Source organism: Bombina bombina, chromosome 3 (genome assembly GCF_027579735.1).
Source record: "Bombina bombina isolate aBomBom1 chromosome 3, aBomBom1.pri, whole genome shotgun sequence".
Classification (NCBI taxonomy): Eukaryota; Metazoa; Chordata; class Amphibia; order Anura; family Bombinatoridae; genus Bombina; species Bombina bombina.
Window position 1 is genome coordinate 1154485348 of NC_069501.1, and position 17824 is coordinate 1154503171.

The 17824-nt window shown below is 38.5% G+C and overlaps 2 protein-coding genes across 2 annotated transcripts in view; one reads left to right on the plus strand and one right to left on the minus strand.

Annotated features, from left to right (window-relative positions):
- Positions 1-17824, minus strand: part of ELMOD1 (ELMO domain containing 1) — a 249110-nt gene that overhangs the window by 70439 nt on the left and 160847 nt on the right. The window contains exon 4 of the mRNA XM_053708562.1: positions 8968-8996. Within this exon, the coding sequence (XP_053564537.1) occupies positions 8968-8996 (29 nt within the window). The remainder of the gene's footprint in view (positions 1-8967; positions 8997-17824) is intronic.
- The window catches only part of ALKBH8 (alkB homolog 8, tRNA methyltransferase), a 532982-nt gene that overhangs the window by 39270 nt on the left and 475888 nt on the right, over positions 1-17824 (plus strand). The gene's annotated exons all lie outside the window — the stretch shown is intronic.

Genomic DNA, 17824 nt, shown 5'->3' on the forward strand with positions numbered 1-17824 from the left:
TATATACAAGCAGCTCTTTATCTGATGCCAAGTTTATAGTCTCTCTAAAGCCGCTGACAATAGCTGTGCAGGCCCTGCAGGACAATGTCTCTCTATGGCGTCATTCTGGGTGCCTTGTCCCACCTTGCGCTCAATAACTATAGTTCACGCATTTATTTTTTGACAAGTGTAAAAAAAATTACAGATTCTTCAAGATTTTTTTTGCTTCCATTAAAAAAAAGATAAATGAGCAACCATTTAACGAAAAAGTTAACAAAAAAATCATCAAATTGATTCATGCAACCAAAACATTGATTGTTTTCTAAACTGATACTCTAAAGGCAGGAAAGACTTTTCAATAGGTAGAAAGGGCTTCAAAGGTTCAAATCTACACTTCAAGAGTACCTTGTTTTATTGCGCTTTGCAGATATCGTGTATTGGTGCCATCTATACACATATAAACACATATATATATATATATATATATATATATACACACACACACAGGTACATATATATATATACACACACACACACAGGTACATATATATATATATATATATATATATACACACACACACAGGTACATATATATATATACACACACACAGGTACATATATATATATACACACACACACAGGTACATATATATATATATATATATATATACACACACACACACAGGTACATATATATATACACACACACACAGGTACATATATATATATATATACACACACACACACAGGTACATATATATATACACACACACACACACACAGGTACATATATATATACACACACACACACAGGTACATATATATATACACACACACACACACAGGTACATATATATACACACACACACACACACAGGTACATATATATATATATATATATATACACACACAGGTACATATATATACACACACACACACACACACAGGTACATATATATATATATACACACACACACACACAGGTACATATATATATACACACACACACAGGTACATATATATATATACACACACACACACAGGTACATATATATATACACACACACACACAGGTACATATATATACACACACACACACAGGTACATATATATATATACACACACACAGGTACATATATATATATATATACACACACACACACACACAGGTACATATATATATATACACACACACAGGTACATATATATATACACACACACACACACACACAGGTACATATATATATACACACACACACACAGGTACATATATATATGTTATACTCTGTATAATGATTTCAAGGATAGATAGATCTGCAACCTACACTAATAAAAGGATCCCCTGCATTAGGATTGTACACATTATGCAAACAACTTTGTACTGACTGGCTTCAATGTCCCCCCAAGGATGTGGGCACTGGTACCATCACACCTACTGCACCAATGGTAGTTCTGCGCTGGTATTTAGGTAGTAGGGAAAGCTTAAAGGGACATTAAAGTCAAAATCAAATTTATAAAATGTATAATAAATTATGTGGCAACAGTTTTGCTGAATGTCATTGCTAGAGCACTAGATGGCAGCAATTTTTCCTGGCCTGTAGTGCTCCAGATGCCTACCTATCTCTTCAACATAGAATATCATTGGAACGAAGAAAATTTGCTGAAGTAAATTGGAAACTTTTATTTAAATAATATGTTCTGAAATTAAATTGCATAGAATATGCAATTTAATTCCACCCCCCCCCCCAGCCCTCACATCATATTAGATTATAGTTTTATTCATTTGGGTATATTTTGTTAAAGAATAAACCTAGGTAGGCTCATAGGAGCTAAGTAGTATGCACATCTGTTTAGCACACTACGGCAGCAGTGTTTGCAACTATAGGCGAGATTACATATGATGCGTAAGTTTCAGCGCAACTGCTGAAACCCACGTCGCATATAACTTCACCTCGCACATTGGGTGAATAACATAAACAGCGCCGGCAGATGCTATACTGCCGTAAGTTGAACAAACTGGCGAGGTTCAGAAATGAGTGCAAATACACATTTCTGGAGTCACCAGTGACTTACGCCAGTATAGCATTTTGTGGCGCGTGAGTTTAAAAAAAAAAAAAGTTGAAATTCCACGTAAAAATCAAAACCGGTTAAAAAAAATTAAACCAACACATGAAACCCCCTCCGATCCGCCATCCCCCCACATCACAACTACTAATAAAAGTTATTAACCCCTAATCCGCCATCCCCCCAACATCGCAACTATTAATAACATTTATTAACCTCTAATCCGCAATCCCCATACAAAGCAAACTACTATATAAACCTATTAACCTCTCATACGCCATCCCCCACAACGAAAACTACCTAATAAACATATTAACACCTAAATCGCCAACCGCCAACAACGCAAACTACCCAATTAACCTATTAACACCTAAACCACCAACCCCCACAACGCAAACCTCTAAAACGCCAACCCCCCACAATGCAATCTACCTATTAAAACTATTAACCCCTAATCCACCAACCCCCCACAACGCAAAGAGACCTACTTATCAAGCTGTCAACTTACTTGCATTCAACGGCACCAATACGCTTGCCTAAGATCGCCTAACATTTCTGCCACGGACCTGAATACGCTCTCCATATTCATATCAAAAGTTGTCAAAAAGCCGCGCACCAAGTACAGGGCGATGAGCAGAGGACTGTTGTTAACTAAACAGTCATCGATCTCGCTGCTATTCAGCTTTTTCACAGTTTTATTTAACCCCTATCCCGCCGCTCCCGGACCCCGCCACAACTAAATAAAGTTATTAACCCCTATCCCGCCGCTCCCGGAGCCCACCGCAACTCTAATAAAGTTATTAACCCCTAAACTGCCGCTCCCGGACCCCACCGCAATTAACTAAAGGTATTAACCCCTAAACCCCTGGCCTTCCACATCACTAGCACTTACTAAACCTATTAACCCCGAAAACTCATTTGTAGTTTAATGTAGTTTTAGTATAACAGTTAGGGTAAATTAATTATTAGTTTAATATAGTTTAAAGTAATTTTAGTATAATATTTAGGGTAGGTTAATTATTAGTTTAATATAGTTTAATTTAACTCTAAAGGTAAGTTTAAATTTATTATAAGATAGGGATGAGTTAATATTTAATATAAAGTTAGCGGGTTGTTAGGTTTAGGGGTTAATAAGTATAATGTAGGTGTCTGCGGTGTAGGGACGGCAGATAAGGGGTGTTTAGACTCAGGGCTTATATTAGGGTGTTAGGTGTAAACGTAATTTGTTTTCTACCATAGAAATCAATGGGATATCTGGCAGCATCGAATATGAGCTTTCGCTGCTTTCAGGCTCCCATTGATTCCTATGGCATCCGCCGCCTCCAGGGCAGCAGATTGAAAACCAGGTATGCTGGGCCGGAATAGTGGCGAGCGTACCTGTTAGACTCTAAAGGTAAGTTTAAATTTATTATAAGATAGGGATGAGTTAATATTTAATATAAAGTTAGCGGGTTGTTAGGTTTAGGGGTTAATAAGTATAATGTAGGTGTCTGCGGTGTAGGGACGGCAGATAAGGGGTGTTTAGACTCAGGGCTTATATTAGGGTGTTAGGTGTAAACGTAATTTGTTTTCTACCATAGAAATCAATGGGATATCTGGCAGCATCGAATATGAGCTTTCGCTGCTTTCAGGCTCCCATTGATTCCTATGGCATCCGCCGCCTCCAGGGCAGCAGATTGAAAACCAGGTATGCTGGGCCGGAATAGTGGCGAGCGTACCTGTTAGAAAGTTGATAATTAGCAAAAGTAGTCAGATAGTGACAAATTTGTATTCGGAACATCTGCAGTGACGTAAGCATCGATCTGTGTCGGACTGAGACCGGCGGATCGTATGTTACATCACAGATTTCAACTTTTGTCGGTCTGTAGGCTTTGATAACTAAGGGAAATCAAGCTTGCCACAATTACGCTGCGGAATTCCAACGTATTTGCGGTTGACGGCTTGATAAGTATCCCTCATTGTATTAACCTAATAACTAAGCCCCCTAACCTGCTAAATTAACCCCAATTAAAATACAATTACATAAAATAACAAAATACTAACTACATTAACAATTTATTAAAAACTAAAAAAAAAAAAAAAACATGAATAACTATAAAACAAACTAACATTACCCAAAAATAAAGAAACCTAACATTACATTAAAATAAAAAAACTAAGATTACAAAAAAATAAAAAAAGTTATTCCTAATCTAATACCCCCTTAAAAACAAAAAAGCCACCCCAAAATAAAAAAAAACACTAATCTAACAATAAACTAAAAAAGGGCCTTTTGATTTGATCAGCCAATAGGATTTAAGCAGCTCTCATCCTATTGGCCGATTTGAAATTTTCAGCCAATAGGAATGCAAGGGTACCCCAATATAAAAGGGGTACCTTGCATTAAATTTTCAGTGTGCGGCGGACAATCACATGAAGAGGACCTCCACGTCGCAGATGACTGCCGCGGCCAAAGGTTTTTTTGGTTTAATGTAATGTTAGGTTTTTTATTTTATTTAATGTTATTTTTTTTATTTTGGGTAATTTTTAAATAATGTTTAATTTAGTTAGTATTTTGTTATTTTGTGTAAGTGCATTTTAATTGGGGTTAAGTTAGGGAGTTTTAGGTTAGAGGGCTTAGTTATTAGGTTAATACTTTGCGATTAGAGGTTAATAGGTTTATATAGTAGTTTACGATGTGGGGGGATGGCGGATTAGGGGTTAATACATTTTATTACACAATGCGATGTAGGGGGATGGCGGATTAGGGGTGAATATTGTGCATACCTTAGGTGTTTGTTAAAGCTTCAAGGGAGTTACAGTGCTTTTATAGTCAGTGCAAGGTTTGCTGCGCCTGCCTATGTGTGAAAATGGAGTAGATTCTCTCCATTCTGTGTGCGTAAGTCCTTGCGCTGAATATATGATACCGATTGGCAATGCCGGTTGTATGTTAGTTTATGAGAGTAAAAACTGCGGGCGACGGGTAAATTATGCGCATGTAACTTGTATGCTGCGCCGAATATGTGGTCGCTCGATTCGACTAAAAATTGGCGACGCCGGGTTTTGTGCCCATCGCCACATATGTGATCATGCCCAATGTTTGTAATGTTATACATTGTTGCAAACACTGCTGCCATAAAGTGCTAAGGCTACTTGCACACTTCTAAGCTCATATGGGGTCAATTTATTCCCCTTGTTTCTGGCTTGTCCAACTGCTCTGAGGTGGCGGACAGAAATCAACCCGAATACAATCGGGTTGATTGACAATTCACAAGAACTGCTGGTGCAATGATAAATGCTGACAGCGTATGCTGTCGGTTTTATCGATGTGCAGCGGACATGATACCATCCTGGAGAACCCTGAGGTCTGCGGTCTTTACTGATGAGTGCCAGGGCCGGCGTTTGTGTAAGGCAGCTTAGGCAGCCGCCTTAGGGCGCCTGCAGCAGGTGGGCACCGGATCTGCCTGGCTGCCGGCATCAGCTCAGTTGCTTGAGTATTTAAATATTTATGTCCCTGTCCAGTGAGTGACAGTCACACACACTTCAGGGGGAGGGTCACAGGCTGGCTAAGTGTGTGGGTTGGGCACCCTGGCCAAGGACACTGGCAGTGTCTGTGTGGGCAGCCGCAGATCAGTCTGAGCAGCTCACTCACTTGAATGACTTGCGTTGTGCTGCACTGTGCATCATATTACGGCCGCCGCTGGGCCCGCCTATCTGACTCACTGACTGAGACGACTAGATACTGTCTGTCAGTCAGTGAGTGATGTCACAGCTGGAGGCGGTGCACAGGCGGGCAGGCAACAGAACTGTGAGAGGGAAAACGAGGATGAAGTGGCGCCTTCCCTTGTGACTGTTGTTGTCACACACAAGTTTTTTAAATTGAGGCTGAGCCACGCACCCCGCATGTGAGGGACACCCACAGTCCACCGAGCAGAGTTCATGATGGCCAGAGAGACAGACGTTGCTGTACTATAGGGGTTGTGAGAGAGGTAGGTGGTTGCACTGGTTGGTGTTTTGTCCGAGCGCATTATTTATGATTATGGGGTAGGGTAGGGATATCATTATTTATTTATAAGAACTATTCCTGAATGGCTGGCATTATTTGAAATTGAAAGAATCAGAGTAGACACTGAAGCAAGTAGTGAACTCTGATCATGTCTGACTCTCTCTGACTGAGTGACTGTGCAAGTGTGCAACAGTCACAGTGCATAGTAGCTGAGCTCTATACTCAGTCTCAGACTAATCATCATTTATATATATATATTTATTTATAAGAATTCCTGGATGGCTCCTGGCTGGCCTGTATTATTCTAAACCCACAAAGCTAATGCTATATAACCAGTCAGTGTCACAGAACAGTCACCAGTGAGACCACAGACTGCAGTTTCCTTTTTTTTTTATATATATATTTTTTCATATAAATCTAATAGCACCACGTGTAGTAGTGCTGTGTGCTAGTGTTGTTGAAAGAAAAGTGGTGCCATTAGATTTATATGAAAAAATATGTATAAAAAAGGAAACTGTGGTCTCACTGGTCTGTGTGACTGACTGTTATATAGCATTAGCTTTGTGGGTTTAGAATAATACAGGCCAGGCCAGAATTAAATAATAAGACAGCCAGGAGCCATCCAGGAATTCTTATTCTTATAAATAAATGATGATTAGTCTGATGGTTGCTGCTGGGAAAAAAACATCATGAATCATGGAGTCAGTGACATGAATAGGATTATGGATAATACATATTACATAACAACTATATATATATATATATACAGGTGTGTGTATATATATATATATATATGTGTGTGTATATATATATATATATATATATATATATATATATATATATATGTATGTATGTGTATATATATATATATATATATATATATATATGCATGTATATATATATATGTATATATGTATATATATATGTATATATATATATATATATATATATATGTATATATATATATATGTATATATATATGTATGTGTATATATATATATATGTGTGTATATATATATATATATTTATATATATATATATATATATATACAGTATATATAATATACAGTGTGTGTATATATATATATATATATATATATATATGTGTGTTTGTCTGGGATTTTTATGGTGTCGTGAGGATTGGGGGGGGGGCGTCAAAATGCACCTTCGCCTGTGTAGACAAAAATCCTTGCACCGGCCCTGATGAGTGCTTAAATCTGGTAATAACTTGTATATATATTTCCTATTAAACATCATAAAAGCATATTAGTACTCTTATCTGTAAGAGTAGTACTTTTATCTGTACATATTTTGTAGCAATTTGCTCACAGGTCTGATGACAATCTGGGGGGTACCCGATTTAAAAAAAAAAAAAAAAAAGAACTAAGCTAATACATGGACAAGTACTTTCACTGATTAATGCCTCATATGCATTCTTTATATTTTATGGTGTATACCTTAGAACAGGGTTCTTCAAACCTTTTTACCTGAAGACCCAGTGCCAGGATATCAAGTGTCTCAAAAGGTAATAACACACACATATATCACAATTACATTTAACACACACACATTATCATACAACACCACATACAGTACTCTCAAACAACACACACACACACACACCACACACACTTTCATACAACACACACAACATATTTTCAAACAGCACACACCACACACACTCTTATTCAACACACAGCCCACACACTCTCATACAAAACACACTACACACACTCTCTCTCATACAACACACCCCACATACTCTCAAACAACACACACCACACACAATCTCATACAACACACCCCATATACTCTCAAACAAGAGACACCACACACACTCTCATACAACACACCCCACACACTATCTCATACAACACACACCGCATACTCTCAAACAACACACACACACACACACACACACCACACACACTTTCATACAACACACACAACAAATTTTCAAACAGCACACACCACACACACTCTTATTCAACACACAGCCCACACACTCTCATACAAAACACACTACACACACTCTCTCTCATACAACACACCCCACATACTCTCAAACAACACACACCACACACAATCTCATACAACACACCCCATATACTCTCAAACAAGAGACACCACACACACTCTCATACAACACACCCCACACACTCTCTCATACAACACACACCGCATACTCTCAAACAACACACACCACACACACTACACAAACTCTTATACAACATTTATGCAAAGAAACATTTGGTGTATAAAGGCCCTTTAATGCCTCATACGTATTCTTTATATTTTATGGTGTATACCTTAGAACAGGGTGCTTCAAACTTTTTTACCCTAGTGCCCGGATACCACATACCTTTACGACCCTAATTTTATGTTGGTTTGAAACTTCTGAAGTAATATAGAACAAGATAGCTTAAATATTTGGCAAAGTGACTAAAATGTATGCATACTTTAGTCCTGATTGTAGTTAAACTTTAAAGTGTCTTAAAAGTGTCTCAGTCTCACAACATAAATAAACTGGTTATGTAGCATAACTATAAATATCTGTTCGACCACTGACATCAAACACCTAAACTAAAAAGGTTATTGAAATTATTGTTGGAGGAATTAGTGAATAGTCCATTTTTCAAAATGTTTTGGTGGTAACAAATCAGAGACAACCGGTTATTGAGGTACACTTGGCACTTGCATGTTTTTGCTTTGTTCTTTAGAGTTGATTAATGCTTCGTCATTACATTGAGTTAGGTTGAAGCAATGAAAATCAATGCAGAGAACACAGGATAAAGGGAGGGTATACAATGGTAAAATACATATAAATTAATTAAAATAGAACTGACTGACTGTGTATAGTATATGTGTAGTACAATAAAGTTGTGTTTGAATGTAAGAGTATGTATTAAGAAGCATGTGCCTCTATAAACGAGACTCACCTTGATTCTTGAAGACTTTAGTGAACCCTCTGAAAATACAGAATAGAATAAGTGTAGGTCAGAGTCTGTAATGTCAAAATATCAAATATACTTTCACATTTCTATACTATAGGCAAAATATACAGTACCTTTAAATAAATTTACAAATGAATTGGCAAGCTAAAAGCACAGTTAAAGGGATATTGAAACCCAAAAATGATTCAGAACGATCATGCAATTTTGAAAAGTTTCCAATTTAGTAATATTATCAAATTTGCTTAATTCCCATGGTATTCTTTGTTTAAAGTGAATGTAAAGTTAACAGGACAGCCTCACGGCATTGTATAGACTTCTAAAAATGAGCATGAGTTTAATTCATGACATTTTTAAAATTGATTTATTTTCTTACATTTTTACTGCTCTGCCGATAAGCACAGCTCTCCCACCCGCCATACTGTCTAATTGATTGACAGATGACGATTGATTATTAAAGCAACTAATCCTTGTTTCCCCCCAGGAGCGTTCAACCCCTTTGCATAAATGTCACGGCTCGGGGGGAAACAAGGATTAGTTGGTTTAAAATAGTCACCTGTCAATCAATAAGACAAAATGGCGGGCGGGAGAGCTGCGCTTATCGGCGGAGCAGTAAAAAGGTAAAAATTTAAGAAAATAAATCAATTTTAAAAATTCCATGACAAACTCATGCTCATATTTATAAGTCTATACAATGCCGTGAGGCTGTCCTGTTAAATTTACATTCACTTTAAGAAGATGTAGGTAGGTGTCTGTAGCGCTACGTGGCAGGAAATAGTGCTGCCCTCTAGGGCTCTTGCAATGGATAACATTCTTGCAAACCTGCTGCCATATAGTTCTCCAGACGTGCATACTCCTGAGCTTAAGTCCTTACATTTGAAGAGAGAAGTAAATTATAAATTTGTTTACACAAGCAACAAATATATGCTAAAAAGACAATGCAATAACACTTGGGGCTCGATGATATAAACTTCGTCAGCTCAAAACAAGTTTTTCTCGCCGACTCTCACAGGGGCTGGAATGATCGTAAAAAAGGGGCAGTCCCTGCGAGTGGTGAGATGGCTCCTACTAAAAGTAATGGAGCTTGCTGGATAGGGACACTTTGCAAAGTTAGCAGGGGGCGCACTTTAAAAATGAAATCCTGCAGTCAATATAAATAACATTACGCTGCTTTCTGCATATAGAATCTTACATTTGCCTATATTTTCGTATGCGTGTGTGTTTCTATTAGGGTATTAAGTATTCGTAGTGTTTTGAGAAAAGCTCGCTACCTTTTAGTTGGTGAGAAAAAACTGTGAGATCTGCAGTGCAAAAATCTTTACAGAATTACGCTGGGATTAGAGAGACATTTTCATATACGCCCATGGAACGCCCATGTTCAGCCCATTTTACGAAAAAACAACAATTACACTTTGCATTTTGGATTTATAATTACAAATTTCTGTGTGGTTTTTGCACATCCAGTGTACTAAAATTACGATTTTTGCTGTGCATATATAATACAATTTATTCCTGTGTTAATTACATACAAATTTTACGTTTTTGTTAAAAAATAAAAAATGTTATGACTTTTGTTACGATTTTTAAAGGACCTTAAAGGGACACTGAACCTAAATTTTTTCTTTCGTGATTCAGATAGAGCATACAATTTTAAGCAACTTTCTAATTTACTCCTATTATCAAATTTTCTTCATTCTCTTGGTATCTTTATTTGAAATGCAAGAATCTAAGTTTTGATGCCGTCCCATTTTTGGTGAACAACCTGGGTTGTTCTTGTGGATATGGTTGATAAATTCACCCACCAATAAACAAGTGCTGTCCATGGTACTGAACCAAAAAAATAGCTTAGATGCCTTCTTTTTCAAATAAAGATAGCAAGAGAACGAAGAAAAATTAATAGGAGTAAATTAGAAAGTTGCTTAAAATTGCATGCTCTATCTAAATCACGAAAGAAAAAATTTGGGTTCAGTGTGCCTTTAACAATACAATTTTTCCATGTTTATATTTGTTTTAATGATCTTTTGTATGATGTTTAAAATACGAATTTTATTGTGCACATTTCATATGAAAATGCAGTACATGCCCCTTAGCGAGACACCCTGTTTTCAGGGGAAAAGTGGCTTTAGATCATTCCACCAGGGAAATAGAAGGACTGGCGAGCATTCTTTAATAATCTCGCCAGCCCAGAGAGCTTTCAATCATCAAGCCTGTCAGGGTTTCACCCTGCTTTGTTTGCTATTTGCTGCTGACTGCCACTTTACTCACTTCTCTCACTGAATCTGCTGCAGAGTGTGTAACGCTGCTCACTCACCTAGGCACCCTCTTCAGTGTACAGCAAGAAAACGAATGAAGGAGCACCAGACAATAGTTGTGAAAAATAAAACTTAGCTTTTATTCCACTTCAAGCAGTTTGCAACAAATTTGCAATAAAACAAATAGATCCAAAGTTAGCATAGCATTGTGTATCAAAGGTAGCGTCCCAGCTTACGCGTTTCGGCGATAGCCGTAATCATAGCTTGTAGGAACTCTACCTGTGATCAATATTTAAAATGTGTACACATTTCCAATTGGTTAATTACAAAATCACACACCTCTTAAACTACCCTATCAATACCTTGCTAAATGTTTGTTTTGCTCACACCCTTTTACAACCTACTTTGAGCTATACGCAATTCAGTTGTGAGACAGGTTGCAGTCCTAGAATTATGATGTCATCACTTATTATTTAAAGGGCCTTTGTTCAGTATGCTTTTGCCCTTGCTTTGCTCAGACGTCTTTGTGAGTTACTGTCTTCCAGTTCCTGTGTATTACCTGGCTTGGCTGACAACCCTTCTGGTTCCTGATCCCTGGCTTGTTCCTGATTCTGCTGTTCTCTTTGTTCCTGACTCCGACTCATCTGACTATCTGCTCTGGTTTTGACTCCTGGCTTGTCGTTTTGTTTTTGGACTCTTTACTATTTGTTTGTTATTATTAATAAAGGTGTGATTATTTTTGCATTTCATGTCTCAGTTTGATTCTTGGTACCCTGACATTACGCAAGGGCCAAGAATCTTGAGGGTGCTAATAATCCACCTTTACCTGCCATCATTTCCAGGATCGATGTACAGGATCACCACTTAGAAGGGTTTGCAGGGCTAGTGCAAAATGATCCGACTCACACTGCACATTTGGATCAGTGTCTCCCACAAGTTATGGCTGCTCCTGTTTGCACTGCTGCACCTAGTCCTACCAGGAGCATGTCCGGTTCTGCACCTCTACCTCAGTGATATGGAGGCGATCTTAAACAGTGCAGAGGGTTTTTGAACCAGGTGGGCATCTACTTTGAGATGTTACATCAGGCGCTTCTCTCTGACAGAGCTAAGGTGGGATTTCTCATCTCGTTACTCTGTGACACGGCTCTTGCTTGGGCTAATCCCTTGTGGGAGACTAATAAACCTGTGATTTCAAATTACCCTGAATTTGTGGCCTCCTTTCGAAGGGTATTTGATGTTCCGGCTCGCTCTTTCTCTGTTGCCAAACGACTCATGTCCATTCAGCAAGGTACGAGATCTTCCATACGCTTGCCGCAGAGGTAGGTTGGAACAATAAAGCCCTTGTTGCCACCTTCTTTCATGGGCTCTCTGATGAGATTAAAGACGAAGTTGCTGCCAGAGATTTACCAGAGGATTTTGAGGCTTTGGCGTCTTTTTTATTCCTAATTGACATCAGACTCAGTGAGAGGCCCTCTTTTAAGAAATGCTTGCAGAAGCCTCCTGTCCAGTTGTCTCCTATGTTTTCGATCCCACCCATGCCTCCCTCTCCTCCCATGCCTCCTGGTCTTGAGTCACCAGGTACTGCTGAGCCAAAGCAGTTGGGATTCATCCATCTCTCCTCGGTGGAGAGGGCCTTTAGGAGGGGGGCTCTGCCTCTATTGCGGGTTACAGGACCACCTTTTAAAGTCTTGTCCTATACAACCGGGAAACGCCCACACCTAAGGTCCTGTCGGGGGCAGACCTTGAGTGGTTTATCCTCGTCCCCGGAATCGCTAAAAGAGAAACCTTTGGTCACAGTTGCCATTTCCTGGGTGGACTCCTCCATAGTCAACCAGGCTTTTGTTGACTCCGGTGCTGCGGCTATTTCATTGACAGCGCTTTTGCATCACAGCACTCCATTCCTGTATTGCCTTGGTCCATTCCGCTCATACTCGTTACTCATGAAACTGCTCCGTTATCCATGGCTGTTGGGGCTCTCCATTTTGAAACCCTCCAGTTCCAGGTGATAAATGTTCCGCATTTTCTGGTTGTTCTGGGTTATCCCTGGCTCCAAAAGCGCAATCCCAGTCTCAACTGGTGTAGGTCCGAAATTTTGGCATGGTCTCAGCAATGTATTTCCACTTGTCTTCAGAAACCAGTCAAAGTTCTGTGCACTTCTTCAATACCTCAATTGCCAGAGGAGTTCCGAGAGTTCCTAGACGTTTTTGAAAAGGTGCGTGCCAGTACGTTGCCTCCTTACAGGTCTTACGATTGTGCCATAGACCTGCAACCCGGAGCCATTCCTCCTCGGGGCTGGTTTTACCCACTGTCTGTTGCGTAGAATTGTGCTATGGAGGAGTATATTGCCAATGCTCTGTCACGGGGGATCATCTGCAAATCCTCTTCTCCTGGAGGGGCTGGCTTTTTCGTCGTGATGGTTCTTTGCATCCATGCAACCCTGATGGTTCTTTGCATCCATGCGGTTTCTGCTCTAAGAAATTGTCCCAAGCGGAGTGCAATTATGAAATTGGCGACAGGGAATTACTGGCCATAATTTTGTTACTCAAGGAATGGAAGCACCTTCTCAAAGGTACTAACGTACCAGTGCTCATTCTTACTGACAAAAAGAATTTTACATATCTATCCGAAGCAAAATGTTTGTTGGCCCGACAGGCCAGATGGGCACTATTTTTGTCTCTGTTTAATTATGTTGTCTCCTACCTGCCTGGCAGTAAGAATGTTAGGGATGATGCCCTCTCTCGACAATTTTCACCTCTGTCCAAGGAGGAGTCTGTACCAACTCCAGTTATACCTCATCACCATATTTTAGCCACCATACGTACTAATTTGACTTCTCCCCTGGGTGAGGAGATCCTGGCTGCACAAACCAATGCACCACACTGAGAAACTAAACTATTGTACACTTATCACAATCCAAAAGCCACAGGTCACCCAGGCAAGAACCAAATGATTTGGTCTGTCACTCGACAATTCTGGTGGCCAGGTCTTCATTCTGATGTTGCTGCGTATGCTGTCTCCTGCTCAGTCTGTGCACAGAATAAGACTCCTCAATGTCTTCCTGTGGGTCTTCTCCAACCTATTGTTAATGGTGAGCATCCTTGGACACATCATTCCATGGACTTCATTGTTGAGCTCCCTGTTTCCAATGGCAATACTGTTATCCTAATGGTGGTTGATCGGTTTTCTAAAATGTCACATTGCATTCTCTTGAAGAAGCTCTCACCCTGCCCCATGCCTTCCATTCCCGTTTCCCCAATAAGCCTTTTGTCCTCCCACGGGGGAGGGGTCATTGAGGGGAGGGTACTGTCAGGGTTTCACCCTGCTTTGTTTGCTATTTGCTGCTAGATGCAATTTTACTCACCTCTCTCACTGAATCTGCTGAATCTGCTCTTACCTAGGTGTCCTCTTATGGGCAAACTGGTGAACAGGTTGCAGTCCCAGAATTATGTAAGCACTTATTATTTAAAAGGCCTCTGTTCAGTATGGTTTTGCCCTTGTGTTTGCTCAGAATTCTTTGTTAGTTCCTGTGTTCCAGTTCCTGTGTATTACCTGGCTTGGCTGAATTCCCTTTTGGTTCCTGATCCCTGGCTTGTTCCTGATTCTGCTGTTCTCTTTGTTCCTGACTCCGGCTTGTCTGACTACTCGCTTTTGCTACTGACCTGACTCATCTGACTACCTGCTCTGCTTTTGACTCCTGGCTTGTCGTTTTGTTCTTTACTCTTTACTATTTTTTTTGTTATTATTAATAAAGGTGTAATTATTTTTGCATTTCACGTCTCAGTTTGATTCCTGGTACCCTGACAGAGCCCTTTGATCTTCAAATGAGTAGTAGAATTTTTTCTGAGAAATTTAAAGGGATATGAAACCCAATTTTATTTCTTTCATGATTTAGAAAGAGCATGCGATTTTAAACAGCTTTCAAATTTACTTCTATTATCTAATTTGCTTCATGCTCTTGATATCCTTTGTCAAAAAGCATATCTAAATAGGCTCAATGGCTACTGATTGGTGGCTGCACATAGATGTCTCGTGTAATTGGCTCACCCATGTGCGTTGCTATTTCTTTACCAAAGGTTATCTAAAGAATTAAGGAAATTAGATAATAGAAGTAAATTGCAATCTTGTTTAAAATCGTATTGTCTATCTGAATCATTAAAGAAAATGTTTGGAATTGGGTTGCATGTCCCTTTAAAAGTTATGTCTATTTCCACTCCTCCTGTTGCATGTGATAGCCATCAGCCAATAAGAAATGCATATATGTATATTCTTTGAATTCTTGCACATGCTCAGTAGGAGCTGATGACTCAGAAAGTGTAAATACAAAAAGACTGTGCAGTTTTTATTAAATGAAGTGAATTCAAAAGTTGTTGAAAAGTGCATGCTCTATCTGAATCATGAAAGTTTAATTTTGACTTAAGTGTCCCTTTAAAACGGCATGCTCTATCTGAATCATGAAGCAGGAATGAAAGCTTAGGAACCAGACCATTTTTGGTTCAGGAACCTGTGTCAGTCCATGTTCTTATTGCTGGTTTTAAATGGTCCAGAAAAACGGTTATTCTGGAAGCAATCGTTGGTATACCTGTACAAGCTGTAAAATAAATTCTGTCCCTTTACAACTAGCAGAGGTAGGCAAGAAAGTGAGCCTATTCAAGTCAACATTCAAGTAAAATATTGCGGGACTTCAGCAACAGTGAGTACCTAAAGAGGGGTTAGTGTTAGGTTTTTTTAAGGTTTTTTGGGGCGGGTTTTTTTTTTAGATAAGGGGTTGGGCAGTTCTTAAAAGAGCTGAATGCCCTTTTAAGGGCAGAAAAAAAGAGCTGAATGTTCTTTTAAGGGCAATGTCCATACAAATGCCCTTTTCAGGGCAATGAGTAGATTCGTTTTTTTAGATAGTTTTTTTCTATTTTGTGGGTTTGGGGGGTGGGGGTTTGTAATGTTAGTGGGTCTTTGTATTTTTGTTTAGAAAACGAGCTGATTGCTTTAGGGCAATGCGCACTACAAAAGGCCCTTTTAAGGGCTATTGGTAGTTTATTATATATTAGGTTTCTTTTATTTTTGTATTTATTTTTTTAAATGGATATTAGAATAGGAATAATTGTTATTAATTTGGATAATTTGTTTGTTATTTTGTGTATTTTTTTTTTTTTTAGAATAGCCATTTTTTATTTTTAATGGGCAGCAAAAGAGCTGAATGCCCTTTAAAGGGGCAGTATACACTCATTTTCATCTAACTGCATGTAATAGACATTACTGCACAGATACTGATATAAAAATCCAGTATAAAAATGTTAAAAAACGTACTTAGAAGCTCTCAGTTTAGCTCTGTTGAAAAGGTAGCTGGAAAGCCCACTGCAAGTGGGAAATAAGACACTCCCCCCCCTCCCCCTTCTTTTGCATATGAAAAGACCCTTTACACAAACTGGAGCAAGCTGGATTAGGTAGCTGACGGTATTCACATAAAACTTTAGGGCTTGGTTAAGAGTCTGAAAATCAGAGCAATGTTATTTAAAAATAAGCAAGACTATACATTAAAAAAAAACAAAAAAAACTTTATGGGCTATATAAATAGATCATCTAGAAAACATTTATGCAAAGAAAAAATGAGTGTATAATATCCCTTTAAGGTCAATGCCCATACAAATGCCCTTTTCAGGGCAATGAGTAGATTAGGTTTTACTTTATTTTTATTTTGTTGGTTTGGGAGGTGGGGTTTACTGTTAGGGGTGTTTGTTTTTCTTTTGTAGGAAAACAGTTGATTTCTTTAGGGCAATGCTCTACAAAAGGCCCTTTTGAGGGCCTCCAAAAGTCCTTTTTAAGGGCCCTTGGTAGTTTATTATAGATTAGGGTTTTTTTTTTTTTAAACAGGGTATTAGACTAGGAATAATTTTTATTATTTTGGATAATATCATTTGTTATTTTTTTGTAATGGTAGGTTTTTTAATTTTTTGTAATTTTAGTATTTTTTATTTTTTAATGTTATGTTTTAGTGTAAGGCAGCTTAGGTTTTATTTCACAGGTAAGTTTGTTTTATTTTAACTAGGTAGTTAGTAAATAGTTATTAACTATTTACTAACTAGTCTACCTAGTTAAAATAAATACAAACTTACCTGTGAAATAAAAATAAAACCTAAGATAGCTACAACAATATAACTATTAGTTACATTGTAGCTAGCTTAGGTTTTATTTCACAGGTAAGTATGTATTTAGTTTTAAATAGGTATTATTTAGTTAATAATTGTAACTTTCATCTAGCTCTATTTTAATTATGTTATAGAGTTGTTAGGTTTAGGGTTAGGGTTATGGTTAGGTTTAGGGGTTAATAGTTTAATTTAGGTTGTTGCAATGTGGGGGGCTGGCGGTTTAGGGGTTAATAGGTTTATTTAGTGGTAGTGATGTGGGAGGCCAGAGGTTTAGGGGTTAATAACTTTATTTAGTGGCGGTGATGTCAGAGAGCGGTGGAATAGGGGTTAATATCTTTATTATATTTTGGGCGATGTTGTGGTGCGGGGGAATAGGGGTTAATAACTTTAGTATATTGGCAGCGATATTGGGAGCGGCAGATTAGGGGATAATAGATTTATTTCAGTGGCGGT